Raw genomic sequence first — 25438 nt, 5'->3', positions numbered from 1 at the left:
AGATCAGCTCCGTTGGTTAGAGCACAGTACTGTTAATGCCAAGGTCGTGGATTTGATCCCTGTGCGGGCCATTCCCTTTGGAACGCGGGTGGCTTCCAGCTCAGAATATTCTGTGTTCTGTGAAGTTGGGTAGGAGTGGGTGACCTGCAGATGGGCTTTCCTAGAGAGACCAGTGTTCCCACAGAATTGTAATGCAACTTATCAGCACTGAACATGCATGGCTAATGCAGGAACTCAGAGGGTGCAATCCTGCATTCCAGTGCAACCCAGTCAGAAGAGATTCAGATTGATGTTGTAGCCCATATGTCTGTATTAACAATAGTTTCCTCCTTTTATCTGTTGAAGATGATTTAAGGTTTGGAGTAGAGCTTTTAGCTCATGGAATGTACATCACCTCTGTTTTATCATGGGAAAGGACATATTAAGGCTGTTTTACAGCATAGCTTTTTGTAATTTAGACATACTAAGGCAGCTTGCAAATCTAAGCACCAGTCAAGCTTATGGCTATGAGGTTATAAGACAAATGCTGGATTTCCTTAGGAGCGATTTAAAAAAATTATCTGCATACTGTGTGCCCTGCCTCAGCATCACAGTACTCCAGCATGTCCCTTGATAAAAATGTTTGTTACTTCCATTTGAAAGGTCTTGGATGTTGCATCTGTGCAACTCTCTAGATCAAGATCCCAGATCATGGCCTGAAGAGGGAGCGCCAAAAAGAGTTAGCTGGAGTCCCTGGCAGAAGGCTGAAAGGAAGGTGCTTATACATCATCTACATGTTTTTGAACCTTTTTCATCCTAAATCTGGAGACCTTCTAGTGTTCGGAGTGGAAAAAAATCTGAAACTATTCTCCATAGGAATTTTTATTTGTGAAGTGGGTTCAATTTTGATGATACCCTAATTGAATCTGTTTCCAGTTTAGTTTCCTTTCTATATCATCCAGTAATCCTGGTGGCCTACTTGGGAATCAAAAACATCTTCATTCCTGAATATAGCTGTGAGGGTTGTGACTAGAATTTTAAGGGTACAGGACCCTTGAGTAGCTTGCCAGGGTGACTTATGGGGTTGGTTTGCCCTTCACTTCCACAGCAAGGTTTGAAAGTTTGGGGCAGATTCTTTGAGGTACCTAATTCTGAAATACTGAAATGTTATGCTTGCCATGCTCTGTTTAGTCTCATTTATAAGTCTACATCAGTTTCTTTCACTTGGTGTCCAATTTCTGATAGTGACCATTATTAGATGCTGAAAAAGATGCTGTATCTTAAAATGGGAATTTTACAAACTTACCTGCTGCCATTGACCAGGAGCATGGAGGCTCTATGTTTTCTGAAAGACTCAGAAAGTGATAATTTGCCTGTAAGTTATATTAAAAACAAAGCATCTTGAAGCCTGAACAGCATATAGTAATTTTAAAATACTCCTGAAACTGTCAACAGGAATTCTTCTTCTAAAGCAGAACAGTGTACAGTGTTACTTTTATCTTTATTGTGCAATGTTTCTGCTTACAAGGAAAACCCTCTGAAGTTTCCAGGTGTACATCATACTCTGTTTGGGTAGTGATCTGAAACATAAGCAGTTGCTGCATTTTACTGCTTTCAGTGGTGGGACTAAAGCTGAATTAATGCAGTATAAGTATTTTTTGTGAATACCAAAGTGAATGGATTAGGTCAGTCTTTTTCTTCCTTTGTGTTTCCTCTCTAAAGATTGTAGAGATCTGAGTTTGCTGTAGTTGTCTGAAACAAATTTCCAAGCAAACATTTGTAGGACGAAATTTATTATTGTTTGTGGGAGTGTGGAGATAGTTTTTTGTTCATTGGTTTTTTTTTTTCCTCCTCATTATGTGAATTTTTGCAAATAACAGTTACTGTGGGATTTATCTAGCCACTTGCTGCTAAGGAGCAGAGTTTCAATGTCTGATGGAGCATTTTAGGCATACAGAGAATTGTTTACAATCAATCAGTCGGGAACATGGCTGGAATAAATTTAAATAGTGAACAGAGTTCTGAAAACCACTATGTGAAAAGGACTTCAGCAAAATCTGTTTATTCAAAATTGTAGTTTCATAAAAATCAAAAATGTGTTTACAAAAAAAAAAGACTTAAGAGTGATAAAACTCTAATCAATTTGTGGTTTGGCAGCATTTTTTTTTATAGGCAGTTTTACCTTTTGTGGTGGCTTCTGTGATTTTTTTCGCTGCAATAAGGTTCTATTTTTACTTGCGAGAATGGTGGTTTTCTTCATTCTCTTATTTCAAAGTGTAAGATGGAAATGTGCAAGTTATTTTGGTTTAATCAGACAGATTTAGTGATCCCTTTTTTCTTATTTTATCCTTGAGATATAATTTGCTGTATCAGGTAACATGGAAACTCAAGCTTTAATAACTCAGTTATGATTCTTCAGCTGCTGCAGTCTGGAATTCAGCATGTCTGATTGAGGATGGGACCAAAATAATGGAGTCTGTATGTTCCTGTTGTGGACAGGGACTGGTCCAGTACCTATCTGGATCTAGAGAGAGAATTACAGAGAATTAGATAATCAATTCTTTCATGTGCTGCTAGAGGATCTGCAGCAGCTAAGCAGGTGCTGCTGTGCTGGAGCCTGGGTTTTGGTGGTACAAGGTGCCTGAGCAGAGAGCAGAGACCAACCCTTCCACCCCCCTGCCTTTATTACTTACAGCCAGACTGTATGGGAAGCAGGGCAGAAGCATCTTAGAAGGAATGGGTATCGCAGGATATATTAAGGAAGGAAAGAGATATTGTAGGGGAATGGAATTGAGTGGAATAGAACAGAACATTTCAGTTAGAAGGGAGCTACAATAATAATTTCATCCAACTGCCTGACTGCTTCAGGGCTGGCCAGAAACTAAAACCTGTTAATAAGGGCATTGTCCAAATGCCTCTTAAACACACTGATAACTCTGGCACCTCCCTAGGAAACCTTCACATGTGTTTGACTTCCTTCTCCCTAAAGAAATGATTCCTAAAATCCAATGTAAACTTCCTCTGGTGAAGCTTTGAACCATTGCCATGTGTCCTGTCACTGGATACCAGAGAGAAAAGATCCAGCAAGTAAAGATCCCCTCCTCAGGAGGCTGCAGAGCAATGAGGTTGCCCCGAGGCCTCCTTTTCTCCAAACTAGAGAAGTCTTATGTCCTTAGCTGCCCCTCACAGGTCATTCCTTCCAGCCCTCTCACCAGCATTGTTGGCCTTATCTGGACCCACTCAAGGACCTTCACATCCTTAAATTGTGGTGCCCAGAACTGCGCACGGTGCTCCAGGTGAGGCTGCACCAGTGCTCTACACAGGGGGATAATCACTTTTCTTGAGCAGCTGGTGATTCTGTATTTGATGCACCCCAGGATGGGCTTTGTCCTGTTGGCTTCCAGGACATGCTGCTGATTCTTGCTGTGCCTGTTGCCAACCAGCACCTCCAGATCCATTTCTGCAGAGAGTCTCTGCAGCCACTCCTCTCCCGGTTTATACTTTTGTTTGATATTGGTCTGTCCCAGCTGCAGAATCTGGAGTTTTGACTTGTTAAACTTCATGCCATTAATCATTGTCCAGTGTTCCAGTCTGTGTAGATCCCTGTGCAGAGCCTCTTGTCTCTCCAAAGAGTCAGCAGCACCTCCCAGTTTGGGATCATCAGCAAATGTGCTAATGGTGGATTCAACCCTTCCTGGAGGTCGTTGGTAAATGTATTGAACAGAACTGGCCCTAGGATTGATCCCTGGGCAACACCACTGGTGACCAGTGGCCCCCTTTTAGCTCTGCCCTTCAGCCAGTTCTTCACCCAGCACAGCCTGCAGCCACTCATCCCACAGCTGGACAATTGCCCTGAAGGATCCTGTGAGGGACAGTATCAAAAGTATTCCTAAATTACAGAAAAACAACATTCATCACCTTCTCTTTATCCACTGGGTGGGTGACTTTGCCATAGAAAGATAACAAGTTAGTTAAATAGCACTTTCCTTTTGTGAACCTGTATTCTGTCAATCTCTGAAATAGGAATATTTGAGTTCTTAAAATGGACTATTCTTTTATACACAGTATTAGACTGATGGTAACTAAATTAGAATGTTGTACATTCTAATTTAGAATGTACATTCTCTTTGATTACAGTTTTTATTCTTTGCTTTTCTGTTTCTCTGCCATTAGTTAGACTTTTAAAAAAATTATATGTTAAATAATTTTGATTTGATTTTAAGGAAATGTTACCAAATAGGAAAAAAATTATGCAAGTCAGGTATGCTTTCCATCCAGAATACCAAAATAATGTATACTTGCATAATTTAACTGAAAATGTACAGAAAGCAGTAATCTTCTTACTAATATGTGACTTAGGCAGAAGTTGCTGCCTTGGTTGCAAAAAAGGTTCCTTCAAGTTTTAGGGTGCAGAACTTCTTGTTTAAAGAAACATTTATTTGTGATTTCATGTGTAAATAAATAATGCAACATTAATTTTTTGATCTGTGACTCTGACCTTTTACTTCCTCAGCCATCATGTACGTAATGGGAGCACTTGGACCTGCTGCTGGATACTTATTAGGAGGACTCCTTATTGGTTTCTATGTTGATCCTAGGACAACTGTGTACATTGACCAGAGCGATCCCCGATTTATTGGGAACTGGTAAGCATCAAGCATTTTTCAAAACTATTCTCTCAGCAAAACTGTTCTCTCAGTAAGACAGGTTGGAAGATTTTATCCCTTGAGGACTTGTTTAAGGTTGTAGAAGGAGGCTGAGGATGATGATGTTTCTGTTGATTACTACACACTAGGCTTTGACAGAAGAGGAACAGTTTGGCACAGGAGTGCACAGGAGCAGTGCATGGAAAACCTCCTGTGTTTGGCTATTCAGGACTGTCCCTGACCACAGCGGGCACTGACTGACAGTGCTCATCACAGGGATGGCAGGGCAGGATATTGGTGTTGCAGGAGGCCATGGATGATCTCTGCTGCTCAGAACCAACTCATTGCTACTGGAAATTGGATTAATCTCTTTGGTTTTCCAGAGGAGGAAGCATGAAACACTGAACTCTGTTGCTCAGATGAGAAACACTAGACTTTGCTGATCCTATTCCAGGTGAAGGAGATAGGAGGAGGTCAGAACATGCCCTTTCCAGTCTTGCTTTCTCAGGGTGATGGCTTGTGTTTAGGCTGCAGATGCTGTAAACATCACATTATTCTCTAGTAAGGAGTAGGTTTGCAGCAGCGCTGAGATGGAGCAGCTGTAATTGTTAGCTGATGTCTTCGGGCAGCCTTTGAGATGTGCCCTCCTTGGAAATGTGTCTTTGAGGAAGCAGGTCTTGAGGAGGCTTCAACTGCCTTTTCTCAGATAAATCATAAATCTGCCTTGAAGTTTTCATGCAATCCCAGAAAAAACCTGAAGTTCATTATCCCAGGAAGAGACCTCTGCTTTGCAGGTGTTAGGTGCAGTGTCAGTTCTCATGCCCAGTGTTAGTTTTTGTCATTACACCATTGCAGTCTGTCTGTATCTGTTTCTGTTTATTCTGCAGTGATCTTTCCTGACAGTTTGATATGAAAATTCTCTCTTTGGAGGCTTCTTAAACCTTCAAAGATTTAGTCCTGCTTTATCTTTCTTAGTCCAAGAGCATTGATGCACTGTTTTGTTGAATTTTCAGCAGGAGAAAGGCAAAGCTGAGAGCTGAGTGTGGCCTTGGGTTTAACAACTCTGTGCTGTGGTTTATCTACTGACTTATCTCACTGAAAGATCTGCTCTGTGAGTGTGCAGCAATGTCAGAATTAGAACTTGTCTAGTATAAAAGATTTGGAATCAATGCAAAATATTGTACATTCTTTGTAAAATTCTTACACTTCATGTGTTTTTAATGACATGTCAGTACTGGTAATCAGCATCTGATCAGTACTTTTTGGCAGAAATTGCAAACAGGCCCATAAATATATTTGTTAATTGAAATCACTAGGGCTGTACGAATGTGGGATAAACTTTTGACTGTATCTATAACACAACCACTGATATAACTGAGTTTTAGCTCAAGCAGCTTCAGCAAAAGTAAAATAGCAAAAGCAAGAAAATCAGGAAAAGTCATTCACAAGTTTCTTTTTTTTATCTTGTTGATTAAAAATGTTGGGTCTGGCTTTCCTTGGTGGGTATTCCTGGTCTTTTTATTTATCTTTCATTTTTGACTATGTCACTTCTTTCTCTTAAATTTCTGAGGAGTATTAACTGCTATCAGGTCTCTGATAATTTGTTGCATAATCTGTGGTGGCCTCTCATAAAAGTTTAGTGCCATTTGTGTCTCATTCTCTTTTCTCTTTCTGAATCTATGTCAACTCATTAAAAAAACAGCAAGAGTCCTATGGTGTGAGGGTTGTCCCTTGCTATTCACTAACTGCCTGGTTGCAGAGAATTCTGGAAGTGTAGACTTTCATTTCACTGAAATGTATTTTCTGGGATTGTGACATTTTCTCCTTGAAGCGAAGTGCTGTGTAGTCAAGTTTATTTTTATTTATGCAATCTAACAATTTGAAATGTAAGAGTATCCCAACACTTACTTTAGCTGACACACTTTAAAAGTATGGTTCAATTGAGCTAACTTAATGGGAAGTCATACATGAGATTTCTGAGCCTTGCTTCCTTTGAAGTTAATTAATGTCTTTGATTCCTATCTTTTCTTTATTATATCTGTAAGGTTCCTAATGTAACTTATTGTGGGACCCAATTTAACAATTTCCATTGTTAGAGGAGGCAGTGCTTGCAGACAAAATAGTGATATAGCAACTATGATATATGGCTAAAATAAAAGCAGTATAGCCTATTTTTTCCTTAAGCTGTTCCTTTCTAGGAGGTATATTGCAGGACATGTAATTTGGTTTATCTCTCGTGCAACATGGTCAAGTAAAATGGTGATTTTTCAGGGTTATGTCTGATCTGATTATTTCTTGAGTTTCACAGGACTTGGATTTCTGCTCCTGGGCTTTGCACACCTGGGGTTTCTGAGCTAAATTACAAGCCAGCTGTCTATGCCAGCCCATCAAATGTTTGAAACTGTTTTTTATTCAGATGTGGTAACTGTTGGGATATCTGTTAGAAATCATTCATCACTGTTGTCTTTGAGAACTGTTAATGTGCTGTATAGGGACCTCATTAGTTGAGGAGTAGCCCTTGGCAGTCTGTCAGGTGCTTTGAATCCAATTTTCTTTTGCTGACACTTTTCTGAGTGTTTTCCTAGTTCAAAATCTGTTTGATACTTGGGTCTTCCTATATAGTCTTTCATCAACATTCCACACAAGAAGTTTAAAGGAATTCCTTCAGCATTGTCTGGTCCTTCCTTAGCTTTAATTGCTTTATTTGAGGTCCTAGGGCTTGTGCGGATGCCTTTGAGGTATTCTTCTGCATATTTTCTTTGACTTCAGAAGACAGAAAATCAAGGGTTTTTAAAATTAATTAAATTAATTAAATAAGTTAAGCTCCTGTTCTGACCTCTCAATTTCCCATTGTAGGTGTCCTTATTATTTTTGGTACAGTCTTTTGTCTATTTTCCAATTCTTTGATATTTCTCCAGGAAGTTGTGAAGTGTAGATGGTGAGATAATTGCATCCAGTGCTGCATTTGTGACATCTCCAGCAGTTGGTATGCTGTCATAACGGTCCCTTTGGATTTGAATTTCATCTTGTACTACATTACAGGCCCTGTCTCCTTTGCTGTTTCCTCCTGAGTGGGTGGTTGCAGATTTCTGCATGTTATTGCCACAGATTGTTTCTTTGATCAGTGCCTTTGCAGCTTCTGCCTTTGAGATCCTCAAAGGGATGTTGCTACATTTTTATACAGACTACGGATTTATTTCGTCTGACAGTGCTGACTAATCCTCCTAAAAGTCTGCTTTCTAATCCATGTATGTTATCAGCTAAAATGAATGAATAGAGGATTTTCTGTTTACATAAATCAAAATTAGTCAAAACTTTCAGTCACTTATATTTGCCTTGCAAAAGCCTCCTGTAAGCTTCTAATAAAAATAGTGTTACACATGGCTGTTTATTTGTTGTTTGCCTGTGTGTAATCATTTACTATTCAAAGCATTGCATGTGAATTTGTCTTCATTGAAAAATAAAGTTTGCAATACCTTTGCATTACAAATATGAGGCCAAATGCTTTTTGTTTCTCGTGCAAGAAATCTTGTCTACTCAAAATTTATAAAGTTTTAAAATTTGAACAAATACATAATTAATAGTGTAAAGGTAGTACAAAAATATGGAAAAGTTGTTCTTGTATTGGGTTTGCACAGCAAGATTTTGGTAGCAGGGGGGCTGCAGGGGTGGCTTCTGTGAGAGACTCCCGGAAACTTCACTTCTGCCTGAGAGAGGAATGTCAGCTGGCTCCAGGAGGCTGGCCAAGGTTTACACCATCAGTGGTGGTAGTAGCACCTTTGGGATAACAGATTTAAGAAGGGAGAAATAAAGAGACGTGTGCAACACCAGCAGCAGTCAAAAGAGAGTGGAATGAGAATACGTGGTAGAAACGGTTGTTCAGACCCCAATGTCATTGAAGAAGGAGGAGGAGGTGGACATGCTCCAGGTGACAGAGCAGAGATTCCCCTGCAGCTAATGGGAGCCTTTCATTACATTTTCTCTCCCCTGTCCTGTTGAGGTTGGGGAGTGATGAGAATGGCTTTGGTGGGCACCTGGCATCCAGCCAGGGTCAACTCACCACGATCCTGGAAATTTGATTTGAAATGAAAAAGCTGTCATTGTTGTGGTTGGATATTACAGTAACATGATTGACTTCCCTGGAACTTCCAAATACCAACTTGGATTTGTGTGGTGAGTTGGCTTTGGCTGGCTGCCAGGTGGCCACCAAGCTGTATCACTCCCCTTCCTCAGCAGAACAGGGAGAAGGTATGATGGAAAGCTCATAGATGGAGATAAGGACAGAGAAAACCCCCACTAATTACTATCATGGGCCAAGTAGACTTCATGTAGGGAAGTTAATTTATTACCAATTAATAACAGTAGGATAGAAAGAATGAAAAAGAAACTACAAGCACTTCCAACCCCCTCCTTCCTTCTCCCAAAGCTCAGCTTCACTCCTGACTCTTCTACATCCTCCGCTGGAGTGATGCAGTGGGCTGTGGAAACGGGCTGTGGTCAGTTTGTAACACCTTGTCTCTGTTGCCTCTTCTCTGCTTCAGACAGTCTTTTATTAACTGATCCAGCACAGGTTCTTTCTGTTCCTTCAGGAACAGAATGTTCCAGCCTGCAGCGTCCCCTGTGGGTGACATGTCCTGCCTGAAAATCTGCTCCTGTGAGGGCTCTTCTCCATAGGCTATGATTCCTCCTTGAGCCTGCTCCAGTGGATTCCCCACAGTCTGGAGGTGGATACCATGGTCTTGTCCTGCGACTGCAGGTGAATCTCTGCACTTGGAGCTCCTTCTCCCCTTCTCTCACCTTGGGTCTGCAGGGCTGTTTGACTTCACACAGTTACTGTGCAGTGTTTTTTTTTCCTTTCTTAAACAAGTGAACAACAAGGTGCCACAAGCATTCTGATAGGCTCAGCACTGGGTAGTGGTGGATCTGTTTTAAAACTGGCTGGAGCTGTCTCTGTCCAGCATGGGACAGCTCATGGCATCTTCTCACAGAAGCACCCCTGCAATCCCCACCGTGCTACCAAAACATTGCCATGTAAACCTGGTACAATGAGATGACTCTGTAATAAAAACTGCACTTCCAGTATGTAAGTAGAAGTTTGTGAGTAGATTCTGAGGTTGTCCTTCTTTATGGAACCATCTTTGTGAGGTTATGTTTCCCTTAGACTTTCACTGTTAGAGGAGAAATTATGTTATCTGACACTCTGCTATCAGTGTTCTGGTTGCTGACTCGATTAACTCTACAGAACTTTCTAGTGAAGCCCTTTTGTCCATCTGTGCTGCTGTGGTGAAGTCCATGAAGCTTTTTGGCTGCAGGGAGGACAAGTGTATGCAGCTGAAGAGCTCTGCTCTGTATCCCACACATTGTCCCTTCTGTGGGTATGTGCCAGGTCATTCCCTGAGAGCCAAGGGATCGTTTCTGGGTTATTTTTATATCCCATACTTAAAATACAGAGGGAGAGAAGAAGGAATTCTTAGTGAAGGCTATTTCAGGTTGCAGTCACAGAGTTTTGGGCATAAACCCTGGAATGGATTGTAGCACGTCAGTTGTTACGTTTAGGTTTTGGGAACTCTTCATTTGTGAAGGGAGAGAGTTGGACAGTTAGGGCAGGGAGAGGTAGGCACTGGAAAGCAGAACAGATTTAGCCCTGATGTATCTATCAGGACATTTTATCTTCTAATGACATGGATGGCTTTTTCTGTGTTCTCCAGAGAAATACTATATTGCTTTACTGGGAATTTTCTGTGAAAGGCTAAGTCAAAGTGAATATCTACTTCTCAGCACTTGGTACTGAAAAATGACCAAAACTGAAAATTTGTGGTGACTTAAAGCTGACACTACTTAATAAAATTTGGTGGGTGATGGATAAATACCTTTCAGTAAATAAGCCAACAGAAACATCTTCTGATTAGGGAATTTAGTGCAGTAAAGGTTCTCCCCCACCCCAGTTCTTTACTCTTCGTGTCAGTTTTTCATATTTTGCAAATGTTTCTTTCTAGGCAGTGCAGCTCCTAACAGTAACTTTGATTTTTTTGTTTCATGTAATGTGTTTGCTTTTGTTTCCATTTCTGTTTTCCTGGTATTAGGTGGAGTGGATTTCTCCTTTGTGCCATTGCTATGCTCCTTGTGATATTTCCCATGTTTACCTTTCCAAAAAAGCTCCCTCCTCGACATAAAAAAAAGAAAAAGAAGATGAATTCTCATGATGTTTCAAGTGATGATGACGTGATGAAAGAGAAAACAAGTAGCAAAACAGAAACAGACAGTTCAGTTTCTGCCTCTATGGGATTTGGAGAGAATGTTAAAGGTAAAGTTTGTTTTTAATTTATAAATGCTTTAGATTTGGTGTGCAGGGTCATCCAGGATTGTATGGGTGTAATTGAAGGCAGTTTTGACATCCTATATTTGCTATTATGTTTTACTATTGAGATTTTAATAGATGCTCATCCTCTAAAATGACAGGTTGCAGCAATGATTGTAAGACATTCTTTTCCTTGAATTGTCAGTGTTTGTGTGCCTGTAACAAACAGGCTATTTCCTATAGTTCCAGGACCCCTACCACATGTATTTATGCCTCTTAGAGTTTGCAATTGTCACACCTGCTTTATAAGCTGAACTTCGTGGAATAAAGTGTTCTTCCACAGTGTAAGTGAAACGAGTAGAAGGAATTCTGATATGTGAGTTCAATTACATTCTTGTATTTGGATAAGTTCATGGAGAAAGATGATTTGTTTCATATTCCTTTCCTGCCTGTTTTGTACTGCAGAGTATTTTCTGAAGGCTAAAACAAATAAAAGCTGTGCTAATTTTGAAGAGATCAAAAGATTGACAAGTAGTAGAGATTTTTGTTTATTCAAGGAATAACCATTACTGTAAAATGTAACAGTAAGTAATAATCATTGACAAGTTGCCTGGGGAAGAAGGGCAGTGTTGCTACAAATTGATTAATATGAAGCATACAGAATTCAAATTGACAATACAGACTTAATAGTATCATAAAATTGAATAGTGTAAGAGAAGAGTGATTGTGCCTCAATGCCATTGTGTTGTTAGTGCTATTGTGTCCTCCTTGGATTCTATGATGCAAATGCTGGTGGTGCTGTTTCATGGTAGCCTGATAAATGCAGGGGGACTAGGAGAAACCATGAAATATCTATTGTACCTTTAGACATAATTTGAAGTCAAAACTTTTAAGTGTTTGTTGAAATAGACATTAGTGTTACTCTTTACTGGGATAGAAGTCCAGGATATAATGATTGGCAAACTTTTTAATGAAACTCTCTATGCTGACTAGACAAGACTTAGAAAAAACAGCTGTTTTTAGACCAAACCCAGTGTAATTTAAAGTTATGTTTGCATACCTGCATACTGATTTGCTCTGTATTACATTTACACTGGTTCTCTCAGGGTACTTAAAGTTACTGTTAATTTCTACAGCAGTAAAAAAAAAAAAAAAAGAGGATACCAGAACTTTCCTGGTGTGATTTTGTTGGCTTACAGATCAGCTTCTTAAGGTACAAGGCAAGCAAAGAACAAGCAAAGTGAACCTCAAATATCAGATCTTTCAGACCATGTTCTCCCTTTGTTGGCAAAGTGGTTAAAAATGTGATGGAGAAGCAAAAAAACATGTTCCTTCCTCCTTTAAAGACTCTAGTCTCCATATTTTTGACTGTTTTCTCTTTGTTCCACACAAGTAGTTGGGGTTTTTATTTGCCTTCAAACCTACTGGCCTCTGATTAGTGGAAGTAGTTCAGGGTTAGTCCTGGCCAGATTTTCTCAGCAGCCCAGGGAATTGGGGGAGTCTAGTCTTTGCTGGGCTCCTTCCTAATGATTGCAGGCAATGTCACAGCAGAGGGACTGCTTCACCCTTGGGTGTGCTTGGTGAAATAATGTGTACAGATGAACTGCATCTGGGTGGGTTTGCTGATGCAGGTTCTCTGATACACAGGTTCACCTTTCAGGCCATGTTGTCCCTACAGACACAGCAGGTACAGAAAAAACAAGTACTTGCTTGGGAGAATGTTTTCTAGGACTATTTTTTACAAAAATATAAACTTCTGTATGTCTCATTTTGGCATGTGTTTCTTTGGTATCTGCCTAGATGTATAACGTACATTCTATAAAATTCTGTATTAATATATTAATGGAGCTACCAAATTAGAACTGTTACTACACAAAACTTTTAGTTTTCTTTAGAGGAGAAGCTTCACCATGTGGAACAGTGAAAAGAAACATGCCAGAAAGATAGCAAGCTAGTTGAGATAAGCAGAAAAAATATTTTTCTATAAGCTGATAATAGCTTTCCCATTCAGTGTCAGTTACTCCAGCAAAGAAGGCCTGCAGCAGGAATGCACTGTCATTTAATTATTTTTCCAGTTTAAGTGGGCTTTATGGAATAAGATCATGCCTCAAGGTTCTCAGCTGAGGTCATTTTGTTTATAATGGAAAGGAAAAAAGAATCATATGTGTCTAAGTCATTTAGCATTGATTCTTCTGAGATGCAGTGAACATTTTATACTTTCCACTGAATTTCAGAGCTTCATCTTTTTATAGCACTGTGGGCAGAAACTCCACTTAGGCAGTAGCCAGGAGACTGTTGATTTAGTGGGTCATATCTTCTGTTCTGTACTAATAAATATCAATGATGTCATAGTCTGCCATGACAGAGGTCAGTGCCATCAAATCTCTGACATCTGTGCAGCTTTGGTTATGAAAGTAAATGTTTTCTTCTTCCAGTATGATCTCATCTTACCTGGGAAGCCTGGCAAAATGATTTTCTCTTGTTCTAACTTGTCCTAATTTCATAATTAAGTCTCTAGGCAAATGAAAAGGTATCAAAAAGTCATAAGAGAATTTTTTTCTGCACTGGCTGCCAGTATAAGCTGAAGAAATAAACCAAAAACTGGCTCCATCAGCAAGTATCGTCAAACTTCAGTGACCTGAGCTCTATTTTGGCCCATGATAGAGGTGAAATCAGATAAAAATACAGATACAACTTTGCTTTTTCACTTGTTTCAAGTTGCAAGAGCTTGAAATTCAGTCTTTTCTTACTTAAGTTTCAAGTAGAAAATGTGAGCTGAAGAATGCTTCTGAGTCAGGTATCAGAAGTACTAAATAAAAGAGTAAGTGGGTCACAGGAAGAAAAAAATTGGATGTAGTTTATTGGGAAAAATAGAGGTAGTGTAGATTACATGAGCTAGAGAAATTTTATAATGAATAAACCACAGTTCAATCCCATATGTACAGATAACACATGAATCTGAGCAGACAAAACTACTGTTTTCATTTATTACCTAGATACCCTTAGGGTTTTGTTCCATGGGAATTGTATCTGCAGTCCCTTTCACTTACCACTATAATGGAACTTACTGTGCAATTGAATAAAGGAGCAGTGTATAGAAAGCAAATGTATATATTACTTATAAAAGACTGCTCTAATCTGAATCAAATAATTAATTTTAATTAATTGCATGTATTTTATAGCCTTTGGAGTTTTTTTTTTTTTGCTCCTATATACAGCCCTTTCTTAAATGTAGAATATTCCTGTCTGGCTTGTCACATGTAGCAGCTGTCCTATGCCTTTCTTGCTGAGTTTCTGTGAGGGGCAGAGACAGGATAATAATGATTATCAGGGCATTAGCAGAGATAAAAGAAACTCCTGAGGGGCTTGTGGTTGCAGGATAAGCCCACTGAAGTGCTTTGCCAAGGAGCTGGATTGGAGTTTCTGTGCTAGCTGAAGATCAGTTGGCAGGCATCAGAAGAGGAGGAGGAGGAGACAGTGGGCTGTGTGTGGGGGCACTTGGTGGGCACTGTAAATGTCAGAGGGTTCAGCAGACTATGGGCTGGAGATCCTGCAGTGCCACTGCCACTGACCTTGAGCAAGGCAGTTCCCTCTTGTCCTTTCTTAGGCTGTCCTGAAGAGCTCAAAGTAGAAAAGATTGGCATAGCTCCATACAGTGATGAGCAGTGCTAACTGGAGCCTTGAGGACCTGCTCTAACTCAAATTAAAATAAGTAATAATCATATCAAACTGGCTCTGAACCTCTACTCTCTTGATGGGATATTAGGGGCTGTTCAATGATCCAGCCAACACCCAGGTGCTTAAGGCCTGTCCTGAGAATTGAATGAGGTTGTTTGAATGGTGTGTGAGTAGATAACAAAATGGCAAAATACTGTTCTGGAGATTAGTGATTAGCTCCATGCAGGATATATTTGACATAGTTGTGTGTCACTTTGCTGGTTTCCATTCTGATAAACAAAGCAGAAATTCTGTCTCAAATCTCAGCTCTGCTTTGTACTGCACAAGAGTGGAAGCTGCCCCTGAGACCCTCTGCAAAGCTGCAGGCTTGGGTAGTGCTGTCCAGACTGGGAGCACTAGCAGAAGGGAGGTCTTCTGGCTAAATCTGCCTCACTCTTACGAGAGACTTTTCTGATGGACTGCAGAAGGATAGTGCTGTAGACTGGAATGATTTGTTCATCTGATTGTATTCATTTCATTGCCCCGGGCTGGGTGTGCAGGAACAGGGATAAAAGAAACTATATTAAATGTTGAAAAAGGAGGTGAAGTCAGAATTACTTGAGTTTTTATTGACAGTGCTTTGCTTAGAGAAATATTTATGAATACTTACATTACTTGCAGATTTTTCTTATGCTTTTCCCTTACCATGAATCAAGCAATGGTTCAGCACATGAGTGAGAGAAAAATGAATACTGACCAGAGAAAAAATACTGTCAAAGATCATGAAAGGAAGAAAATTGCCAGTAGTCTTGCAAACCAGTGCAGCAAGGCAGGTTCCAGTTTACTCTTAGTTATATACTAGGTTATTGGGGGAAAAAGAAAAAAAAGATGGGATGTTAAAATTTGAGTTACTACACAGAAATATAAACATGTTAGCAGCCATGCTAAAAGATTGTTTTAGTTCTAGGAGTGTAATTGAGGTTTATTAGTTTAGATGACAGGGTGAGGGAAATTGCAATTTCTGTGGGTGTGTTTCTGATGCAAATTTGCAAAAACATGCAATGTCTTTTGAGAATGTCTTTCAAAAAATCAAACCTGATAGGTTTAATAATTGCCATGAAATCAAAACCTAGGCCTATGGCTAGCCATACAAAAATAATTTGACATATAAATGTTTTAAAAGCATGATTGATTATGTAGTCTAAAGGATCCTTTAAGTTTTTAGCATTCTTGCTTTTTACTATGATTACTGTGGTTGAAAGATAATGAGTTACTTAACAGTACCTTTTTATTAGAGGCTTTTAAATTCAGAAGTGTTGTACAGATGCTGTCACATGGATTTGATGGTGATCATGGGAGGAAATCAGAGAAAATCTAACTCTGAATGTGTGTTTTTATTTCCAAGTTTCTTACTGTATAGCAACTTTCCCTTGTATGCCAGACAATTGCTGTTTATAAACCATGAAGATCAACTCTTAAGTGCTCCAGGTGGCATGCATTATTGTGGCATGCAAATAAACTAAATAAACTCTTTATTTCATGCTAAAATTTATAGTAATCAGCAAAGCAGTTCTCTGAAGAGCCCTTCACATGCTTATAAGGGAACTTGTGCTTATTCCAAGACATTAAGTTTTATCTACTTAACAGGAGAAATCCTATTTCAAAATACTAATTAGTTTTGAAATGAATAATGACCTTTATCCTGAGTGCTCAGATGAGATGTAAGTAGGAGTCAACAGAAGTACAGCTCTACATACGAACGCTGGAGCAAAATGTTCATTAGCTCTGCAGTTCTTTGGCAAATTAATTCTCTAGCTGACTGAAAATTCTAAAGCAGACATTTTACTGAAGCTCAGTTTTATCAGGAAGGGCAAACTTTGACACATATTATGATGTCTGGACAAGACTTTAAAATAATTGATTTAACAAAGACCTTGAGTTCAGCTCTTGGCCAAGAACTACCAATTCATTTCTACAAAGAACACCCAGTTCGTCATCCTAATAAAATTATCTTTCTCTCTGTGATGATACCTTATTTTCTACCACATTTAAAACCCAGGTGAGCAGCTGCTACTAAGTACCTCAATTTGCAGCAGGACCAATCCTTCTTTCTATTTCCTGTCTCCTTTCTCACAGCAGCATCAGCATGGTCATAACTACTTGCTCCTGTTGTTTCTATTGCAAGCAGCACCACCTTTTTAAAAATTTTTTAAAGCTGTAGGTGGTAAAAACCATTAAGATTATAATACATGATTGCTTCTTAATATGATTTATTCATTAGTTATTTCCACCAAATTTTGTATTTAATGTTTAATATGTTTCTTCATTGATGTAGCAGGAGAGCATTTGACTACATTAAAATTATAAACCCAGTACTCATAATGAATTCAGTATAAATTTTGACAACTGGCATAAGCTAATACTGGATGCAGTCAGACAACTTAAGTGCTAATTTGCAGCTTGACAAGTTTTGACATGACAAGTGAAATTCTGTTTGCTTTTATACAGATAACCTACTGGAGTCAGTGCAGAAAGTGAGACAGATTTTTGTCTTGACAACTTTTAACATCAGTAAAATTCTCAGTTCTTGCTTGACGTGTATTTCTAATGGGTGCTCTTGTCTTTGAATTCAACTGGCTTTGATTCAAGCACTATTCTATTTCTGTACCAAGTAAAAAGAAAATGAAAAAAATCTGAACTAACTAGTAAGTTAGATATAACACTTGAAAAAAATTTGATCTGGGGTAAAAAAGCCCCAAGAAAAAGACGACGTGTTTAAAATCATGGCATCTAATCCGAAAAAAATTAAGTGCTGAATAGGGTGATGATAATTTGACATCACTGCAGGACTAAATTTAAAGTATGTAAATGTTTAATTTAACTACAGTGCTGAATTTCATGGGGGTTTGATATTTGATTTGAGAATAATTGCAACATCTATGAATACTTTTTCAATTTAGGTTAATGATGTACTCTCATTTTTAATTGATTGCTTTATCCCTTCTGAGAATATTGAGTTGTATGTAATGTATGTTGAGATTCCTTGATATCATTGATGTAATTTTTTCATTATGCTTTGTCTGTATCATTGTAAATGCTTTTAAATAATGTAGAAGAATGTATAACTAAAAATATTTTGGTTCCCCTTTCAAATTAGATTTTTATTATCCCAGCTTTCCAAGCATGGTCCTTGAAGCAGAGAGTAACAGGGGGAGTATAGGATCTTTTTTTCCTCCTATGGAGTGCAAATCTCAGCACTGTCAGTTCAGCAGTGTGATATATGTTATCTCACAGAAAATCTCAAGATACCAGAATAATTCCAAAATCTCTACATTTTATTGCTGGTTTTCTTTCTGTTGTGGTGTTACTATCTGTTCTTTCAGACGATTTTTTGATACACACCTCAGTAGTGTTTGTGCCAAGTGGGACCGAGGCCCTGAGCGAGGCAGTGAGATGGGGTCAGAGCAGGGAGCAAGGGCTGCAATCCCAAGTATGCACTCTCCCTTCTGTCTCACAAGTGTACCAGCTGCTAGCAAGCCATTATTTCCAGTCTGTCTCAAAGAAAATCAATTGGTTCTGTTTCAGTTTGCTTTTGTTTCTCACTCATTGTTTATAACATTCGTTTGTCATTTTTGTCATTTTTATAGAGCTTCCAAGAGCAGCTGTCAGGATCTTAAGCAACATGACATTCCTTTTTGTGAGTTTGTCATACACAGCTGAGAGTGCCATTGTCACAGCTTTTATTACCTTCATTCCCAAGTTCATCGAGTCACAGTTTGGCATCCCAGCTTCCAATGCCAGCATCTACACTGGTAAGGCATTGCCACATAGTGTTACCTTGCGAGGTTGGCTTTGGCTAATGAAATGAGTCAATTAGGAATGAACCAAAATGTGTGCAAACAGGTGATTGGATCCAGCTTTCTGCATTTGGCTAGATATTCAGACTATATTTTGATGTTTGTTATATGTATTTAGTAAGATGTGAACCTATTTATATTGTTAGATTTGTTTTTTTTTTTTTTTTTTTGCATAGGCCTAGACAGATGCTTTCTCATTTGTTGATGGTCTCCAAGGGGGAAGAAAACCCAAAAACAAGCTAGAAAAACCATAGACATGACTGCAATTTGTGTGCTTTAAAAGGTCTCTTAACTCTGTTCTTCTTTTCTGTGAATTTTACTTCCTCTTTGATCTTTAAATTATCTTTTTTTCCTCTTAGTGAAAAGTTGTTTATCTGTCCCATCCTTCAGTTATCTCTCTCCTCCAGGGTGGTGTTTTTCACCTTATATATTTATTTACATTGAGACAACACTCTAGTCTAGTCAGATCTCCCTGATTCTCTCCTGCCTGTCATTTCAGGAGACCCCTGCTGTACCAATGTACAGCCATGCCCAACTTTTAACAGAGCTACAGACCACAAAAGCTTCACACTCCTCTGTGACTGAGAGAGATGAGAACTTGGCTACTAAAGGAGGCCAAAATATTGTGCAGAACCAGGGCCTGTGTTATGCAGATGAGTTTCCTTCTCTTCTAGCTGTGTCAAAGATATTTGTCTTTATAATAATCTTTTAAAATTGTCCATAGTGCTTCTCATATAGAATAACTGCTGGTTGCTGGGCAGGTTAGTTCGTTTTTCCCCTCATACTTCCAGACACTGTGCCCTAGAAATGATGGAGTGGAGTGAATTGAGGGGACACGGGTGAAGTATGGGGTGAAGCTGTCCAGAGGTATCTGTCAAAAAAGGACAAAAAGTAGTAGAAAGAAGAAGGAAGGCACGGAGACCTCACATGGGAAGAATTTGTCACTTGCAGTGGCTGGAAGAAATGCAAGGAATTTCTAGAGTGGGGAGGGGAAAAGTCAGAGAAGCACCATGTGGTGCTTTTTATTTGAGAGTTTCTGATGTGAGATTTTCTTAAGGGCATGAAATCCCTGTGTTCTGCATATAAGGAGGAAACATTGACTCATGGGACTGTGATGCTCTCTGAAGCTTAGATTAGCTATACACACAGGAGTTTTACTGTAATGAGTCTTGGTGGGATGGCTGCACCATAACTTACTTCATTCTCAGGATAAACCAGAAATATCCTTGCCAGAAAAAATACTGAACAGCCAGTACATTAACAGAGGTAAAACCAGTGTGACCTTGCCTAAAGTGTGAAGTTATTAACATCTGTTGTTTCCCCTGTTATAAATGACTTGATAAAGACTATTAAAATGAACCAGAAGAGGAAGATTAAATATATCAGGCTGGATGTGCAACAAGGACAAGTGAGCGCTGCTTCTGCAATCCCAGTCCTTAAACTAAGCATTGGTGTCAACAGTTGTTAATTTTATATATATTTTTTGTAGGAAGGATAGGAAAGGGAAACTTGCAAATTCTGTATTAGATTGCTGCTGGCTAATAAAGTAAAAGACATGACAAGTTCAAAATTTTTCTGGTTAATAAACAGAGAATTTACATGTTATTTGTATTGTACATCTATGCTTAATACGCACATTGCCAGCTGAGTACATGTGCTTCCTGAATCTCTTAGTGTAAAGATTTTGCTGGCAATTTTTTGTCTTCTAAGCAGCAATTCTTTAATTAAGTCCCAATTTCTTTCAGTTTTAAAACAACCCTGGCATTTATCATCATCAAAAAACACTGTGTGCCAAATTTCATGTCTTGAACTTGTGCAGTTTCTACATTTAATTTCTGCTTTTGGAAGAAAGACTGGTTTTGATTCTGTGAAGACTTATTGTTTAGAATCTTCCTCCTGAGATGATACTTTGTTCTGTAATGTCATTGGTGATGGCAGGATAATTAAGGTTCCAGCTGGTTTTCCCTCTTTTCTTGCTTTCACAATCTCAACATTTTGATAAATAAAATGTCCCTTTCACCTTTAGACATATTAGCAGAGAATGTATGCTTTGCAATAATTGTAAAGGTATTTGCAAGTGATAGTTTTATTGGCTTCTTTAAGAGACCAGCATCTCTAACAATTTGGATTATAAAGTTTAACATTTCTGTAGGTGCATCTGCCAAGTAGTAGTTCAAAGTAGTTCGAATTCCATGTCTATTTGGAATGCATCTTTATTGGCAAAGCCTTTAATTAAAGACCTTCTCACATGTCAGCGAGAAGCAAAAGACAAGGGAAGAACAGTGCAAACATTTGCTTGCTTTGCCACCACCTCAGGACCTGACAAGTGGGGACAACCTGGTGATATGTTGCTGAACATTATGGCTGCAGCAGCAGAGGTTTCATTGGCATGTCTTTGTGTCTTACACTTACCCTAATTCTATTATCTTAATTTCTCAAATTGTGTTTGATCACACAGACATATCTGTGGAGAGATGAATTGGAATGCTGAGGTAGGAGTTGTGGAGTCATAGATTCAAGGTTGGAAAAGACCTTCAAGGTCATCAAGTCCAAGCTTTGACCAAACACCTCCATGTTGATAAACACCAAGTGCCACTTCTGGTCATTTCTTGAGCACCTCCAGGGATGGTGACTCCACCACCTCCCTGAGCAGCCTATGCCAATGGTTAACCACTCTTTCTGATGTCCAACCTTAACCTCCTCTGGCCCAGCTTGAGGCGATTTCCTCTTGTCCTGATGCAAGTTTCTTGGGAAAGTGCTATGCATCTTGAGTAAAGTATCCAGAAGGCAGAATTTGCAGCCAGGCTTGGGTGTGCACTCCCAGGTGGGAAGGGTTCTGGGGTCCTGCTTGAGGTTAGCACTTGTTCTTTGCTGGAATTAATCATGAGAATGGAAGGAGGAAGATTTGTGTCCAAATCTGGATTTCTTCCAATTTCAGTGGTTAAACTGGACCTATATGTAGCCCTTCTCCCCATTCTAAAATAAATACAAAACAATGTTTCTGCTTGTAAGTACAATAGTTCTCTTATAGTGCTTTGGCTGCTGCTAATATGATAAGGAGGCTTTTATAAATTCTTTGACAACACTCCAGAGGTTTGAAAAGTCTGACTCAGTTTGCTGGTGGAGAATCAGACAATGGAGATCTTAGTGCAACATTTGTAGTCATCTAATTACAGAGTGAAACCAATATTTATGTTTTGTGCCATTTCTGTAGGTCCTGTTTTAATGCTGTTTGAACTTCTTCCTGGCAGGTGTGATTATTGTCCCAAGTGCTGGTGTTGGTATTGTCCTAGGTGGCTACATTATAAAAAAGCTGAAACTTGGTGCAAGAGAGTCTGCAAAGTTGGCTATGATCTGCAGTGGTGTGTCTCTGCTGTGCTTTTCAACACTCTTCATTGTTGGATGTGAAAGCATTAATCTAGGGGGAATAAATATACCTTACACCACTGGGTAAGTATCTTGGGTGAATATCTCTGGCAAAACCAGCTTTTTCCAATAAGCCTGATCTAGAAATGTAAAAGAATGCTGATAGCTGATGTACTGAAGAAGCCATTTCAGTTCAAATGAGAATTTAGTGAATATTGTGATATAAGCACGTGCTTTTAGTGTGTGGCTCTTGTTTTTTTACATCTGGTTTATAATACAGTTTATGCAGTAACTTAGCTTCTTGAGGGGTGAGAAAATGCATTAGAATGGCCTTCAGTGGTGCAGAAAAATAAGAATAGTGTCCTCTGTAGATTACTTAGAATTTACTTAGTGTTTCAAAATGTTTTCTGCTCATGAAAAATTGTGAAAAAACTAAGTGGATTGTGAAGATTATTTCTGAATGGGTTTATTAATTATCACGTTAATAGTATTTTAGGTTTACAGTCCCTATTTGAGAGGAATCACTTGGGCATGTGCTATTGACATTCGTGGTGTGCACTGCTTCTGTACCCCTTACTAGTTGTGTGAATGCCCTCCAGTGCTTGCCAGATCATCAGGACAGCAACTAGACCCTAAAGTTAGAGAGAATGAAGAGGACTGCAATGAGGAGGAAGGTGTGATGTAGGAAGGACGTGGGAGTGAGGAATTTGGGCTGTTGCATTAAGAAATGCATGGAAGGGCATGAAAAAAAGAAAAAGGATGTTTGGAGGCAAGGCAGTGTGGTAAAACTTGAGACATTTTCATTGGAAAGGGAATCTGTAGAAGCCTGATCACGAGCTTTTATTTTATTTCTTTTTACATGAGATTTTCCTCAAAATTGCATTCTTCGTGTAGGTTAAACACAGGAACAGAGTAAATGTTTGGAGAGTGTGAACCTATCTGAAGCAATGTTTTTTCCTTTTGCTTTTACATCTGAGGCATGTCTGCCTTTTAATTATGACCAGGTGCTGAGTATCAGATCCACTTGTATATTTGCTTTTAGCGCTCAGCTCTGGACTCCTGATATTTTGAAGAGAATGTGGAGCAGAAAAAGAGATGATGAAATGGAGAAAAAATACAGTGGGTCAGAGGGATAGCAAGTGAAAAACAAAGAGGTAAAATGGGAAGCAAGGGAGGGAGAAAATAGGCGCTGTTTACAGAGGGAATGTTTAGCATTGCTTGTTGCTGGGTGTTACTACACTGCTGTCAAACCTTAATGCTAGAGCAAAGAAAACCAGCAGTTGAAAGTCAAGAGCTGATGAAAAGCTGTTACTCCTTTGTGTTCCTAAGACCTAGAGGTAAAGCTTGCTGCTGAAGGGCTCTCAGTAGAAGGAAGTGGCATGGTGATACACCCTCATCTGAGCTTAGTGGGCTGAAGAAGGAGAGAAGAGGGGTGGGAAGGGGGTGGAATGCTTTGATTGTCCACCTGCTGTTAATGTTTGTGATAGCCTGTGGGTGTAGATGGTGAAAATTAATAGGAATGAAAACATAAATTTCAGATAGTAATTAATTGATCTCTGTGGCAAGTCAGAATGTACCTGCCTGACTAATGAGAAGCCTGTACTTTTGTGTTTGGAGAAGTCCCATTTAATTTAAATCTGTTTCTAAACTGAAGACAAGGTGTACTATTGTCATGTAATTCATAGCCTTCATGCTGGATTTGTTAGAGTATCTAATTTTTTTTAGTAAGTAATAACATTTGCAGTAAATACATAGCATCAATTGAAATAAGCATCAATTCACAGCTGTTGTGCAAATCAGCAGTACATTGCTACCTTCCACATTCATGTAATTGTTCTTATTGAGAAAAGAGGTGAGAAATAGTAATTACCAAATTCTCACAATTTATTGATATATTTAACTCTCTGAAATCAGTATAAAAATCATATTGACTGTAATGTCATCAGAAATTGAGAATTACCAGCATGTTACAAAGCATGGTTCAGCTAGATGTTTTTAACGCAGAGATAAAGTCCACATTTATCATCAAAATGATAGTAAAAAGGCAGCACTACACATAAATTAATCTTGAATATCTGATATGTAAGCATTCTCTTAATTCTCATGATCAATCATTTGATAGTTTTAAATCACTTACTTAGTAGGCAACTCTTTAACTTAGCCATCAAAGAATGTTGTTGGCCATGGAATTGAAAAAGCATATTTTCATTTTGAATTTAATAAAACACGTACTTCATTCTCTACTTCAACTATACTATAGTGCAGCATAGGGATGTCAAAGCCAGTTCAATGGGCAAGATTGGATAGGGAAAGCAGGAGAGCTGCCTGGTTTGAGATAAATGTATTGCATGATGCTCTACCCTAACATGGCAGTGCCATCTGTGATATCCGACCTACCTGCACTGGCACCAACACAGAGATCTCAGAGCATTGGGCAGTGTGGACATACCCTGCAGCATCATTTCTGGACAAATATGTTAATTTCTACTGTTTGTTTTTTATACATATAAGCATGCAGTTTTTTTCTTTGGTGAACTGAGCCCTAAACCATTACAAAGGGGAGGGGTGAACTAGGTTTCAGTTAACATAGAAGTTAAGTGCATACCAATACTCAGAAAAGCAGGCAGTGGCATTCAGTATGTTTCATAACTCAGTATTTTCCTAACTGTAACAGCTGCAAAGAAGTGGATGGGACCTGGAGGCATGCACAGATTAGAATATATTAGAAAGGATTTTCTGCTGTTTTATGTTGTGCACAAGCAGTTTTGCTGTTGCTGGCATGTCATCAGCATTTCTGTTCTCAGGAAGATCAAGGGCACCTGTGTATTATACATCTCAGCATTTTAGAACCTGTTGCTCTGTGCCCCAGCCTTGTTCTGAGGGGGTGTTTGATGTTTGAATTGCAATGTAAGGAGCCTTATGTCAAACCACAAATGGCATCCCTTCTCTTCCACCATAACAGCATCCAGGTGGGAAGTCCTGAATGAGTGAATGGTCTGGACAAGAGTCCAGATGGCTTTTAAGTGTTTCTTAGGAGGGAAGCTCCACAGCCTCCGTGGGCAACCTGTGTCACCACCAAGTCACCTTCACAGTGAAAACTGTTTCTTGGTGTTTGTAGGGAACCTTCTGTGATTCAGTGTGTGCCCATTGCCTCTGATCCTGGTACTGGGCACCACTGAAAAGAGCCTGGCTCTGTCTCCTTTGCATCCTCCCTTCACATATTTACAGGCATTGATGAAATCCCCCTGAGCCTTTTCCAGGCTGAACAGTCTCAGCTCTCTCAGCTTTTCCTCAGAAGAGAGATGCTCCAGTCCTTTTATCATCTTGGACTTTCACTGGTCTCTCTCTGGTACATCCATGTCTGTTTTACTGAGGAGCCCAGAACTGAGCCCAGCACTGCAGGTGTGGCCTCACCAGTACTGAACAAAAGGGAAATAGTAGAGATCACCTGATCTGGTTTTTTTTCAGACCTGTCTCTTGCGTGTGTTTTCATATAAGGCAGCTAAAACAGCCCCCATGGTGAGCTTACTCATAATGACAGATTCCTAAATTAGTTCAGTTCCATCTCTCACATTTCCGATATGTAATAAATCAACATAGACTCTTTTTGATTGCTTTGTGTTGTTTTGGTGCAA

General features: G+C 39.2%; 1 protein-coding gene across 1 annotated transcript in view; it reads left to right on the top strand.

The window, feature by feature from the left end:
• SLCO5A1 (solute carrier organic anion transporter family member 5A1) overlaps positions 1–25438 on the top strand; it is a 72890-nt gene that overhangs the window by 28312 nt on the left and 19140 nt on the right. The window contains exons 2-5 of the mRNA XM_030227706.2: positions 4493–4625; positions 10709–10929; positions 18228–18392; positions 21689–21887. Of these exons, the coding sequence (XP_030083566.2) occupies positions 4493–4625; positions 10709–10929; positions 18228–18392; positions 21689–21887 (718 nt within the window). The remainder of the gene's footprint in view (positions 1–4492; positions 4626–10708; positions 10930–18227; positions 18393–21688; positions 21888–25438) is intronic.

Source organism: Serinus canaria, chromosome 2, assembly GCF_022539315.1.
Source record: "Serinus canaria isolate serCan28SL12 chromosome 2, serCan2020, whole genome shotgun sequence".
NCBI lineage: Eukaryota > Metazoa > Chordata > Aves > Passeriformes > Fringillidae > Serinus > Serinus canaria.
The sequence above is the reverse complement of the archived record's forward strand: the minus strand, read 5'-3'. Positions and strand labels throughout refer to the sequence as shown.